The sequence below is a fragment of the Leptopilina heterotoma genome, unplaced genomic scaffold, assembly GCF_015476425.1.
Source record: "Leptopilina heterotoma isolate Lh14 unplaced genomic scaffold, ASM1547642v1 Lhet_47, whole genome shotgun sequence".
Classification (NCBI taxonomy): domain Eukaryota; kingdom Metazoa; phylum Arthropoda; class Insecta; order Hymenoptera; family Figitidae; genus Leptopilina; species Leptopilina heterotoma.
This window is the reverse complement of record NW_025111098.1, coordinates 2,960,759-2,973,977: the sequence shown is the minus strand read 5'-3', so window position 1 is coordinate 2,973,977 and position 13,219 is coordinate 2,960,759. Positions and strand designations below refer to the sequence as shown.

The 13,219-nt window shown below is 29.3% G+C and overlaps 2 protein-coding genes across 4 annotated transcripts; one reads left to right on the top strand and one right to left on the bottom strand.

The window, feature by feature from the left end:
* Nucleotides 1-373: 373 nt before the first annotated feature.
* Nucleotides 374-3,059, top strand: LOC122507530 (cyclin-dependent kinases regulatory subunit). 2 transcript variants are annotated; one of them, XM_043620292.1, is made up of 3 exons: nucleotides 374-562; nucleotides 2,530-2,657; nucleotides 2,838-3,059. In XM_043620292.1, exons 1-3 carry the CDS (start codon nucleotides 516-518, stop codon nucleotides 2,882-2,884), a joined length of 222 nt encoding a protein of 73 aa, XP_043476227.1. In that variant the 5' UTR covers nucleotides 374-515; the 3' UTR covers nucleotides 2,885-3,059. The 2 variants fall into 2 exon arrangements, with proteins under 2 accessions (XP_043476227.1, XP_043476226.1); XM_043620291.1 differs by having other exon boundaries at nucleotides 388-574.
* A 135-nt stretch (nucleotides 3,060-3,194) lies between these two features.
* LOC122507527 (jerky protein homolog-like) lies at nucleotides 3,195-13,209 on the bottom strand. Of its 2 annotated transcripts, none has more exons than XM_043620289.1 (5): nucleotides 12,973-13,197; nucleotides 5,424-5,549; nucleotides 4,122-5,170; nucleotides 3,777-3,948; nucleotides 3,195-3,370 (listed from the first exon to the last, which is right to left on the bottom strand). In XM_043620289.1, exons 1-5 carry the CDS (start codon nucleotides 13,078-13,080, stop codon nucleotides 3,254-3,256), a joined length of 1,572 nt encoding a protein of 523 aa, XP_043476224.1. In that variant the 5' UTR covers nucleotides 13,081-13,197; the 3' UTR covers nucleotides 3,195-3,253. The 2 variants fall into 2 exon arrangements, with proteins under 2 accessions (XP_043476224.1, XP_043476223.1); XM_043620288.1 differs by lacking the exons at nucleotides 3,195-3,370; nucleotides 3,777-3,948; nucleotides 4,122-5,170; nucleotides 5,424-5,549 and adding exons at nucleotides 6,915-7,302; nucleotides 7,389-7,810; nucleotides 7,880-8,511; nucleotides 8,570-8,891 and having other exon boundaries at nucleotides 12,973-13,209.
* Between the last annotated feature and the right edge of the window lie 10 nt (nucleotides 13,210-13,219).

The following is a 13,219-nucleotide window of genomic DNA, read 5'->3' as shown; positions in this document are numbered from 1 at the left end:
TTTGAGGTTAGGAAGCCCATATTCCGAAGTCGTCTCCCGCACCCGACTCAGTTGTGCTTAGGGCTTTACCATTTAGGATGGACTGAATGCATTTTTACGATTGAATCGCTAAATTTGGTTTGGCTAATATTCCATTTTTATTGATTTAAAGTAAACTTATATTCAGAACATGGAATTACTTTGAGTTAGACGAAACAAGTTCAATTGCAAGCTATTGTAGGAACACCTTTACAGCTAGGTGAACGGGATCAACGGGATAAATGCACTTTATGGCACGTACACAATTCGGCTTTATTAGGTTGCGTCCACAATAGGGAAAATCAAATCGTCTTCAAGACGATTTTCAAGTGGAATTGTGAACTCAACCTGTAGACACATTTTACTCCTTTAGTTCCATCTATATCTATATATACTATGTATAATTACAAGTATTTGTCTTTTAACGTTAAATAATAAACAGTACCACATTTTATTTTTAAGACTAATGAAATAATTATTTATGTTAGAATTTAATAATGCCAGTAGATGAAATCCAATATTCAGAAAAGTATAACGATGATAGGTACGAATACAGGTTAGTATATGTAAATAATATATAAACTTTTGTGTCTTGTGTAATAACAGTTGTACAAATTTTTCTAATAAACTCATTTTTATAAATAAATACTAAATGAGTTATTTCTATATGTTTAATTATAAATTCTCCTACAGTATTTTTAAATATCTTTATTAAGTACTCTTTTTCTGTATTATGTTTTTTTTCAAAATAACGTATTAAATTTAATTGTTTTTTAAATAAAAAATGTTACACTTTTAGGAATCATTGCAATTACTAAATATGAAAAATATCTAACATCAGTTTGCAATTTTTTATTGACAAATTTTCGTTTTTCTAGAATGGTCAGAAGAGAATGTTGTATATCTTTTTGGCGGCTACTTTAAAATGAATGAAAACAATATGGAGAAAGGGATTTTTTTACGTATTTGTTATTGACTGAAGTGCACTAAAATTTGACTCTTCTTGTATTGCTTTAAATTGACTTAGACTTTTTCATAATTAACTATATTAATCTTTACGTTCTTTCATTTTTCAAATTTCGGACTGAATTATATTATTATTTTTTACACAATGCAAAATAATAAAATAAAATTTAAATAAATCTTGTCCTATTTAAACAAATTTTTTCACTAAATTTATTGAAAACAAGAAATAACAAGAATTTATAATTAATATACTTTTATAATGTTTTCATCATGAACAAAACAGATATTAATTAATTAATAATTCATTTCTTTCTAAAATATCGAAATCAATTGATAAACCTGTTTTTTTGCAACTAAATTATTAAGTATATTTTACTTAATTAAATACCGTAAATTTTTTCAAAATACAATTTATAAATTTTGACTTTGATGCATGCATGCAAGTTTTTATAAGATTTGCAACATAACTTTTGCGAGAGGATTTTGATTAATTTACGACTTTTTTTTGTTTAAAATTTTTACAAAATTAAATTTTAAAATATAAAATATACTAATTATGATAAGCATCTTTCTTATTTTTTAAATATATTTAAAAAAAACTTATAAATGACGAAAAGTTGTAGATTCTGTATTTACTTTAATTTTATTTTAATATTTTTATTATGTAAAAAATGACATACCTAAGACAAAATTAATACTTGGATACCATTTAACATAAATATTTTTGCTGACAACATTGGATTTAAGCATATTCGTTTTGGATAAAAAGTTTTTCATTTTGTACGAATTGAAATAGGTGTATACTTTTGTCACATTTCTAAAATTCTATAAATTAAGAAAAATATTACCAAATTAGTATCAAACATTGATGATTCAAATTACTACACGGAAAATCTTTGTTCAAGAATTATTCCAAAATTTATTCAAGAATTGAGGATACAAGAAAAATTTGCCATTTTTAGGTAAAGTTGAATATTTAATAAAGAATTTTCAGGTGTTTTTGTAATGACTTCGAAATAATTGTTTTTGACGCTGCGATGCGACTGAATATCTCAGTCACTGCGGTCACTGCGCTGTTTGCATTAAATATGCTGATTTTTAACTATAATAGAGTAACGCGTCCTGTAGCCCAGCGACATAAGACTTTCGCCTTGCATCGATGTCTCAAGTAGATTTCGAGTACTCACGTAGGAAATTTTTTTAATTTTTTTCCTTAAATTCACATTTTTCGATTCTTAAACCAGTTTTGTAATTCTGCATAACAAGTTGCTTAAAATAATATTTCAACTTACGGTTCTGCAGGATGTACTGCTTTTTCCCCATATCCTCAATACATGAATAAATTTTGCAATAATTTCTGAACAAAGATTTTCCGTGTATCACCTAAAATGAAATCTGATTTTATAGTTTTAAGATATCAGGGAGTCCACAAAGGTGTGTAACATTTGATATCTCAATTGTGACATTTTGAACTAAAAGTTGTACTCTCATTTTTTCATCAAGATTTATTTTGTAATTTTTAATGGAATTCTATTTTTTGTAAAGGCATGTCATTCTACCGGTGGACTTGGCGAAACACGTTCCTAAATCGCATTTAATGACTGAAACTGAATGGCGGAACTTGGGCGTTCAACAAAGTCCTCACTGGATGCACTACATGATGCATGGACCAGGTATATTTTTACAGTTATGCAGGCATTGTTTAACTAAATAATAAAAAATTACCATGTAATGAGTTTTAAGAGAATCCTAGTCAGTTTATGGAACTAAAAACCAGAAAGAGTAAAATAAATACTACTTACATATTAAGAGCTGTGCAATGAAATAATCTGAAAAAAAAAATTTCTTTCCAGAGCCTCATGTATTGCTGTTCCGAAGGTTACGAACCGCTTGTGCGTAATAACTGGGCCGCGAGTTTTAAAATATTGAGACAATTTTAATTAGTTTTTTCTTTATCCTCTAACAGTATTCAAATGATTAATATAAATAAGAAAAACATATCGTAATAAACAAACTTACTGTACAGGTTGATTGTATAGGTTTAGAATATACAAAATAAATTTGTTGAAAAAGTTCATACTTGTCTTGAAGTATTTTTTACATTTATAATTTTATTATAATTTGGAATTTTTAAGAATCTTTAAAAATCTTGAGTTTTTTTAAATTGCTGTTTTTACACAAAATGAAATGACTTAATTAAAATAAGTTAGTAAAATATGTAATAAAATTTATATTTTTCACTATAAAATAAACAATTAGTTGATAAAATTTAAGAAGGTGTAATTACGTCGTGTATGGCATATTTCCAAGTCCATAACCTTGCCACTTCTTCAAACCTCTCCTTGTCATTCATGTACATTTCTCCTAGTTCGGGTTCCATACAGACCTAAAAGAAAATTTAGCAAGTATTTTAATATTTTGTTATTTCTTTGCATCCAATGATTTGCCTATTCCTTTTCTTTTGTACACCGGTTTTTAAGTTTTTTTTAAACATTAGCATTAGAGCACATAACCTTATGGCAAGCTTACCAGTTACCGCGTAAGGGTTAGTAATATTACAGTGAAAGGTTACTGTAAGGTTGAAATGTCCCATGCACCAATCCTAAGATAGTTTTTGTTGTACGGGCTCAAATAAAATCGAAAAAAATATATTTAGAGTTCGGATCTTTCTAAAACTTTTACTCAACATTTTTGAAATGAAAAAAAAACTTTCGAAATTTGTTAAAAAAGAAGAATCGATTTTTTGAAATTGTTAAAGAGGTATGAATCCTTGTGATGATGAAAACACTCACCTGACAGTATGGATCGGTTAACAAACTTTGGACGCTTATGAGAACTTTAGATATTGTCAAAGCTAGAGACCAATTATGATGAATAGAATCAATTCCAACATCTCCATGTCTCGAAACATTAGGGTGTAGTATTTTTGTAAGAAATCTAACAACTGGTGGCCGCATCGGATAACTGAAAACAATAATGATGTATCAATTTAAAAAATGTTAATTTTTAAAACAACTTAAATGCAATATTTTTAAAAGATGGTAATTATGTTTGGAGCAACACAATGACACATTCTTTAAGATAATTTGTTGTTTGTTGAAATAACCATCTCTTTTTGTCAGTTTGAGTAGACCTACCTGTATGGAACTTGTAGATACAGGAAGAAGAGTCCACCTTCATAAGGACTTCCAGTAGGGCCTGTAATTGTGGCTTGCCAGTGACAACACATCTGATCAAGCGGCGTAGCTTCTATACCCTCCGGAGGATCCATCCTCAAGCCCTTTAATTCGCTGCGCAACCTGTTTCGTCGCCAGGAATTCTCTTCCATTCTGGGCAGCTTTGTTTGTAAGGACGTTTGAATTAAACATGTCCGACATGGAGTCGAGGAAGCTAGCAGATCGTACACCTTGTGCCAGTCGGCAACGTGGCTGACAGGCTTGTACAGCGGCCATCGTAGTTTCACGTATTGTTGCCACTGAGCAGAAGTTAAATGTGTGGACAGCAGCCCACACCACCGCCGACACACTTTCATTGCTGACCACAGACTCAAATCGTCCAAATATGAGAATATCGTCAGGAGAACTTCCGGAGGAAGTCTCTCTATAAGACCAGGCTCGCTGACAGGTTCGTGTTCAATATGCTTATGATTTGTCAAAATCTCCAGTCTTTCAGACAAATTTTTTGGTCTTGATGGTCCCGTCACATCGGACGCTATGCGAAAGTTCGAAGGCTCTTGCGCAAAGTCTTTCATATTTTTTACTCCTGCTAACGTTAGAAAAGCATTTTCTACAATTTCGTGGGTTGGAAAATGAAAATCTTGAGTGCAAACTGTATTTCTTTTAGCAGCATTCTCAGGACTTGCATTTTCGCCAGTAATACTTAAATGGTTATGTGTGGCTGTAATATTTTGAAAGGAATTACCACTACCACTACAATTCCCTTTATGACGGTCATTGTCTTGGGAGAGTTTTTGCAAATTAAGAAAATACTGTTGTGAAAATAAGTGATTCTTCATAAGGTTCTGACGCAATTGCTGATTTGAAGCAAAATTGCTAGAGGCTTGTGCCAAATCGTGATGATGTTGTTGTTGTTGTTGTTGTTGTTGTTGTTGTTGGCCAGATCTACGTTCAATATTGTAACACAAATCAGTCGGTTCATCATTTCCCGAGTCCTCATCGTCAGTTTTCTATAAAGAAAAATACGGTTAACATTTTTTTTTATCAAAACATTTCAAGATTTAAATAGTGCGAATTCTTTCACTTTAAGAAGTAAAACAAGTTGAAAATTATTAAACATCTTTTTAACTTTTAAACAAAATTTTTAATTTACGGTTTTACTAAACTTTTATAGATTAAAATAGTTAATAGTTAATAAAGTATGGATAAGTAAATTTTGCATCAAGAATTAATGAAATATGACTAATATATTTGTTCTACTACCTCACTCAATACTTGAAACTGTAGCAATCCTACATTGTCGGGAAATAAAAAGGAATGGCATGTAGTGCAAACTGGTTCCTCAAAGCATGGTCCGTAGTATCCATTACAAAAAAAACAGGAAGTTATCTGTAAGACAAATTAATTAATAAATTAATAAAGAGAGCTCAAGCAAGTACCTACTGTAAGATAACTAAAGTTCTCCACATTGTATTGAAAATTAAGAAAAAAATAGTGTGAAACTTCAGACAGGGTTGCCACAGGTCAAGCAAATCAGGGAAAAGTCAAGGATTTATATTAAAAGTACTGGAAAAAATTTAATTTTTAGAATTCATAAGATTATTATATTTCTGACAATAATTTATTTATAAATAACGCTTAATTCTTCAAGAACTATTACAAAATTATTACTTATGTATAAATTATTTAATGATAATTTTATTTAAATATTTCAAAATTAATTCAATTTTAAAACATTTGTGTTTACAATTTTCATAAATAAATGAACTTCAAAAAGAAAACCTTTAAAAATTTAAAATTTTAGAAAATTTCAATTTTAAATCATTTTAATAAAAAAATTTAAAGAATGTTTATTAAAATAGTAGATTTTGAAAATATTTAAATTTCAGCAAAGAATTTCATTATTTTTGAAATTAAATCGAATTCTAGCAAAAAATTTTTGAAAATAATTACATTTTTCGAGGATTTTATTTAAAATTGTGTTAAAAATAATTGAAATCCTATGAAAAATTTTATTATTTATGAAAATAATTGAATTCTTACAACGAATTTTATTACATTTTTTAAATAATTTAATTGATGTGAAAAATTGTATTACTTGTAAAAATGTTTGAATTTTTTATTGAAAAATTTTATGGAAATTTAAATTATTATAAAAGTATGTAATTGAATTTTAATAGGTTTAAATTTGAAATTTTTGAAAATCTTAATTCCTATGAAAAAATAATACTTGATAGATATTAAATTATAAATAATATCAAAACACCTTCACTTTTATTTTAAAGTAAATAACAGTTTATTAATAATAATATAAAATAATTAAACAAAATAATAATTCTTAAGTTTCAAACAGATTTTCACGCTTATACAAAACCTTTCTGATTTTCAATTTTTTTACATTTTTCGTCACATGCGCATTTCACTAATTTGAAATTGAGTGTAATTTTGAATTGCTAACATACTGATTAAATATTTATTTAAAAATGAAGTTATTGATGTTTTTGAATAATTTTACTTTTGAAGAAATTTGTAAATAAATGTAATAGAACACTTTTTAGAGTGAGTCAGAATATTCTTTAGGGTCAGGGAAAAAGTGAAAATTTTATCTGGAAATGAGGGAAAAGTCAGGGAAAATGAAAATTAATTTTTTTGTGGCAACCCTGTCAGAGTACCATAGCCAATAAATAGAGATATCTAACATGGAAAATTCATTTAATCTAGAGAGGATTGATCAATTAAATAAGTTTCCTCGCATTACTTGAAAATACAATTAATTCTTTTATTTGAAACTTACAAGTACATAAAGTTATACACTTTTTACATTAAATTATTAAATTTTTGTCATATTTTTGTACGGGTTTTGTTTTAAGAATGTTCAGTCATTTCCAGTGATAGCAAGTGTGATACAATATCTTTTGTTAATTCTTCCTGCCGTTGCATCTGAATGTGATCAGAAGACAGACACTCCCATCTCTTTTCCATCCACTTTCGAAATATTTTGAAGCCCATGTATGCTTTTAATGCTTCATCAACGGTGTTGTTATCGTCTTCTTCATCTTTCTGATCTCGATCATCCTGATAATCATTGTCTTCGAAGTACTCTTCTGACAGTGAAGCCACATTATGCGGTAAATTATGGATTCTGCAACAATAGATGCATGCTAACTTTATAAACTTTCAGTAAACTTAGTTAACCAGAGTTAATAACGTAAATTTACAAATACGTACATGTGTAAATTTTCGTTTACATTGGATGATTGATAGCCAAGTAAATGTCTGTCCACCCTCAACCACGTGTCTATTTCCTCTTCTCTGCAATTTTCAAATCCTGGTATTCTATCTAAAATGTTGAGAAAATCATCAAATGACTCGTTTCTCGCAGTCGAAATGTTTATATGGCAATCGTGTTCAATTAATTTTCTCCAAGCTTGACTGATGTTATCTGCAGAAATTTTATTCCAAGAACTTGCAATTTGTATACAGAAGTTCTTCATATTCCGACTGAGTATAAAATTCTTTATACATTCTTCGTCTCTTTCTAAAAGCATTTCGCGTAATAAACTTACGCGATAAACTCTTTTCAGCTCCTCTATTACTCCTTGCTCCATGGGTTGAACTAGCGAATTCACATCTAAAGGGAAAAATTCAACCTGTAATTGAAAATATATTGAGACATGTAACATTTGAATATTTTAACAGAAAAGTGGAAAATAACTCACACTACACGACTCATTTATGGAATCAATTTCTCCTTTCAGTAGATGGCATTTCGCACTATCAAGAATTAGCAAGACTTTGTAGTTATCTTTTTCCTGTTGATGTTTCTGAACCGATGGAAGAAAAACTTTGGTATACCAATGTCTAAAAAGGTCTTTAGTCATCCAACAATTTCTCTGTCCAGCGTATTTGACTGGTAACTGGTCCATATTAAACGTTTTAAAACACGAAAGAACATTTGTCGGCCCGATGACAAACAAAGGCACCTTGTGACTGCCGTCGGCATTTGCTGCGACCATAACAGTTACTCGCTGTTTTGAAGCTTTGAAGCCTGTGTCTTTCTCAAATTTATCAACGAATGTGGTTTCTGGCAGTGACCTCCAGTAACACCCCATCTCCTTAGCGTTATAAACTTGATGTGGTTTCAAGTTTTGGTTGACCATTATTAAACGGAGCTTCTTGACAAATTCCGCACTAGCTGAAACTTCCGCAGACCCTTTTTCTTCCTGAATACAGCCGTTTCTTATTTGGTATCTTCTTTTAAACCTACTCAACCACCCGTCACTAGCCTTAAAGTCTGATTTCCCGTTGACTATCTCATTTACAAGTAACCCCTTTTCTTTCAAAACAGTACCTGAAACGTAAGAAGCAAATTAACTTTAATGTGTAACAATCTAAAAAAGACAACTTACCTGAGATTGTCTCTCCAGCCATCCTTTTCTGCTTACACCAATCGTACAGACTTTCGTCAAGATCCCTTGTAGTAGGCACCCTTTTTCTTTTTTCGAAAGATGGGAGATCCTTTGTCTTTTCCAATTTTTGTGTCCAGTTATTCTTTGAATTGTGCATTCGGGAAATTGTTTTTCTAGAGACGTTAAACTGTTCAGCAATAGCCGTGTAATTTAGTCTTTCACCTTTCTCTTTACAAGATACAAAAATATTCAGTACTTCTTGACGCTGTTGAAGAGTAAGATAAGAATACGCCTTTTTCTTCTCTTTCTCCATTCTCTTTTTCTGTAAGAATCAATTGATTTTAGCAATTTTTACTTTTGCTTCATAAAAACACTCAAAATTTTTAAGAAAATGATTTATTTTTGAAAATATCAACACTTGAATTGAGCTGCTGGATCATAGAAGAGCATGTAACCAATGTAAATCAAATGGGATGGTTTCCTTCTTTTGATCCGGCAACTCAAATATTTATCAATATAAGCATTAACATCGTGAAGAAATTACTTAAAATACTTTCGTTGATCAATTCTACTGTTCAATCTTCAATGCTGTTATTAAGAGCTTAAGTTAAAGATAATTAAATTAAGATAATTAATAATTAATCTCCGAGCCGCACCTTTTCAAAGTTTTCTCGTCTCAGGGGATACTAAGGAATAACCTGAAAGTAGAACGGAGCGAGGCAGCCAACTTGTCACATTTCGGGTTGCAAGTAAAGAATTTAGAAATTCATCTTCAGGTTCAAGGTGAATTCTAAAAACAAGATTTCTTTGCTACAAAATTACTATCAAACTGGCTTTTCATGTCCGAAATTAGTGCCCCTTGCGCAGGGCTCGCGGCTCACCTCAAAAAGCGAGCATCTACTCCCGAAAGGTGAGCAGCTGCCCCTGAGGAGTTGCTGCTTACCTTTCGGGAGTAGATTCTCGCCTTTTTGAGGTTAACTGCGAGCTTCAGGCAGCGACGAGCCTCAGAAAAGTGAGGAGGAGCAGAGTTAGTTGCTTCAAAAGTCATTGGGCCGGATTTAAAACTAAATAAAATTTACGATGTGAAGAATGCAGTTGTTCACCAAACAAGGGCTTTTTGGGTCATTGATTACGAATTTGATGTGAGATTTTCGAAATTCAAAATGGTGGATACAATATGGCGGATGATATTTTTTAAAATATTAAAATTTTCTAATAAACTACTATCTACAGATTTTTTCAATGATTAATTGAATTATCCAGTATCACACATAAAAATCTTTTAATTTTGATTTTCTAGTAAACTTTAGACCCTAAAGGACAAGGATCAAGACAATTCAATTTTTTTAAGATATTACAAGCCATTTTGCATTTTGCAGTGACTCAAACAAAAAATTGTGAGTATGGTATGGTGAGTTTGAAAAAAAATATTATTTTGTAAACTATTTAAATTCTGGTATTTATTGTTTACAATAATATTTATGAACAAAAAATGAGATTAAAATTCAGCTATATTAATACAAATGTCTGACAAAATAATTAGAACATAATACAGTCGAATCTGGCTAAGTGAAACCTGGATAAGTGAAAAACCTCTATTAGAGACGGCAATCGCCAGGTCCCTTCATTTTCTTATGTAAAAACCTCTATAAGTGAGAATCTGTAAGTGACCGATATTTTTTCTTTGCTAGACCTCTGTAAGTGAATGAGGCGCTCCTTGAACCTCTATAAGTGATTATTTTTCTTAAGTAGACCTCTATAAGTGACAGGAGCATGTGTCCAACCTCTGTAAGTGAAAATCTTTTCCTTACATAAATATTCTACTGGGCAATAGAAGTAAGAAAACAGTAATTCAAATTTTAATAGAAGTTCACTTAATTAATAATTGTGTAAATCGACAAATCACTTTTTCATAAAATTTTTACAAATAAATTAATGAATTTAGTAAATTTGGTATTATCATTTGTAGATTGAATTGATTAAACCTCTATGAGTGAAAGAGGGCACGCTTAAACCTCCGTAAGTGCGAGAACCTCTATAAGTGACTGAGGCCGCTCTTCAACCTCTATAAGTGAAAACCTCTATTAGTGAAAAACCTCTATAAGTGACAAAAAATCCACGGTCCCTTGAAATGTCACTTATCCAGGTTCGACTGTATATAGATTATGGATTTGGTTTTAAAACAAATTTTTATTCAAAATTAAATTACTAAAATTAAGTATAAATAAGAAAATGAATATCTTAAATACTTATACATATAAATACAGTTACGATTCCAAGCATTTTAAAAAATTCTTGACTACTTTATTTTACAACGTAGTCATGCTTGAAGATATATTCAAGTTAAATATCAAATATAAATTTTTTTATTATTTATTTCTTGCAGCTGCTTGCATTCCGCCGTGAATTCTTCTTTTAGCTGTAAGTGAGTTTAGTAATTAATTTCTAACAATAAACTTATTATTTCTGCGACTTATAAGTCACAAGGATTGAGAGTTCCGTACTATATACCATTTTTTATACTTACCTGTATATTTTAATCTCTGAATGAAGAAAAGCCGTGTTTTTAAAATCACTAGTAATTGCACTTTTGCACATACTACTAAGGAAGATATTGAATATATATATTGTTTATAACGCAAAATATCATATGTGTAATTATCTTTTTTTGTTGATGTACACATAAGTAGAGGGTTAGTTTCGAATCCTGTAACAGCCGAGTTATTTGGGTATATTAAAAAACTTTTATATGCTTGTATTTTTTCGATACTGTGATCTATGCTGAAGAAAATAACTCGAACTTCATATTGAAAGATACTAATACTTAAAAAAGTTTGTTTTTTTCCCTAAAATTTATTAAAATTTTGAAAGAAATTTAAAGATGTTTTTTCAAAAATAGTATTTTAAGTTACAAATATTCTGAAACAATTTTGCAAACTACTATTATTCATATTTTCCTGATTACGCACCCAGAAATATTATTTAATTGCACCTGAAACTTGTAACCTTTTTTCTGTTTACGCTTCGTTCATTTCTCATATTCATAACCCACCAAAAAATTAAAAAATTATTTTCAGAAATAACTTGCATATTGAATCTATTTTTTTTATCAAAAACTATAATTATTTTGAATAACACTATATTATTGTATGGTTACTACAGGGCTCGAACTAAGTCCGTAAAGTCCGTAATTTTATTAAACAAGGACAAAAAGTTCGTAAATTGTACGATATAATTTGGAGAATTTTAGAGAAATTACAAATGATTGCAAAATTCAATTATTTTCAAAAGTAATAAAATTCTTTGCAGAAATTCAATTATTGTTATATATATATAATATATATAACTTTAAAAACGAAAGTGCAAAAATTTCAAAATGCAATATTTGTGATAATTTTCAAAATTTTGTATAAATATTTGGTAATGTTGTATATCACTATGGTAGTAATAAATTTAGAAAAGTACAGACAATTCCCATCAACATGTAATGAAAATTAGTTTGAAGGACTGACGTGAAATCCACTTATTTTATTATTCCGATAGGCGATGTTTAGATTGCCCACCAACAATATTCTTGTAAATATTAAACTTGAAGACACTCTGTATATTAATCATAGCTTCAGTAATTTTAATATTTAATATACAACAGTGTTTTTATTATTTTCGGATTATTTTTAATAGTAAAGTTTACCAGAAAATTATAATATTAGTCAGTTGTGAAATTGGTTCTAAAATAATATAGATATAGATCTGTTGAACGGAAACTCTAATAAATGTTAGGTTTTCGGAGTGGCAGATCTAGTAATCCTTTCCTATCTTCCGGTACATACATTTTATGCTATTACTAGTAGATAAACAAATAATTAATAATATAATATATTCATTCCAAGCGAAGCTTTTTTCAAGTAATTAAAAGGTTTAGAAAACTAACACTGTTTTAAAAATAATTTCCCGAACTAAAAAATTAAAATATTAATGAATGTATTTATCACACATGAAGGAAATCAAGTATTAACAAAAAATTAATCAAAAGATTTTTTAATTTGTCTGGAATAAAGTTTAACAAAACAAAATTCTTATAATTTATCGAAAAATTTATAAAAAATAATTTTTGAAAAACACAATTAAAAGTTTAAAGATTTTTGAGAAATTATTAAATTATAACTACAATTGTTAAGCTAATTATAAAGGACATAATAAATATTTCATAAAAGAAAGAAAAACGAATAAATTATAAATAAACAGAGATTATTGTGTTAAAAACATGTTTGGATATGCAGTAAGAAATGAATTTTACAAATAATCTCCAAAAAATGGTCAAGTTTACAGAAAAATTATCCTAATTCAACGCAAAGTAACTCTTGGAAATAAATTATAAAATTGTAAAAAAATAATTAACTTACTGGAAACCGAAACTCTGGACAAGGATTGGGTTCCATGTCATTAGAATGATTATCATCAAAATCGCTAGGTTTTGAATCCTCAAAATTTCTATTTTCAAACTTATTCATTTTCGAAATTTCTTCTCCTTAAATGATTAACAATTGTTATTGATGTATACAAACACAAAGCAATACGAAGTGTCAGAATGTTTCTCAACTTTTACACATGGTTGGGAAATGAAATTAATGTAGAAGACCCGTGTCGTCT

Coding starts and splice junctions, on each gene's coding strand:
- LOC122507530 (XM_043620291.1), top strand. CDS start 516: ATGCCAGTAGATGAAATCCAATATTCAGAAAAGTATAACGATGATAGG. Junction 575..2,529: donor GATGATAGGTACGAATACAG/GTTAGTATATGT, acceptor TTTTTTGTAAAG/GCATGTCATTCTACCGGTGG. Junction 2,658..2,837: donor CTACATGATGCATGGACCAG/GTATATTTTTAC, acceptor ATTTCTTTCCAG/AGCCTCATGTATTGCTGTTC.
- LOC122507527 (XM_043620288.1), bottom strand. CDS start 13,080: ATGAATAAGTTTGAAAATAGAAATTTTGAGGATTCAAAACCTAGCGAT. Junction 8,892..12,972: donor GTCCAGAGTTTCGGTTTCCA/GTAAGTTAATTA, acceptor TGATTCTTACAG/AAAAAGAGAATGGAGAAAGA. Junction 7,811..7,879: donor CCATAAATGAGTCGTGTAGT/GTGAGTTATTTT, acceptor TTTCAATTACAG/GTTGAATTTTTCCCTTTAGA.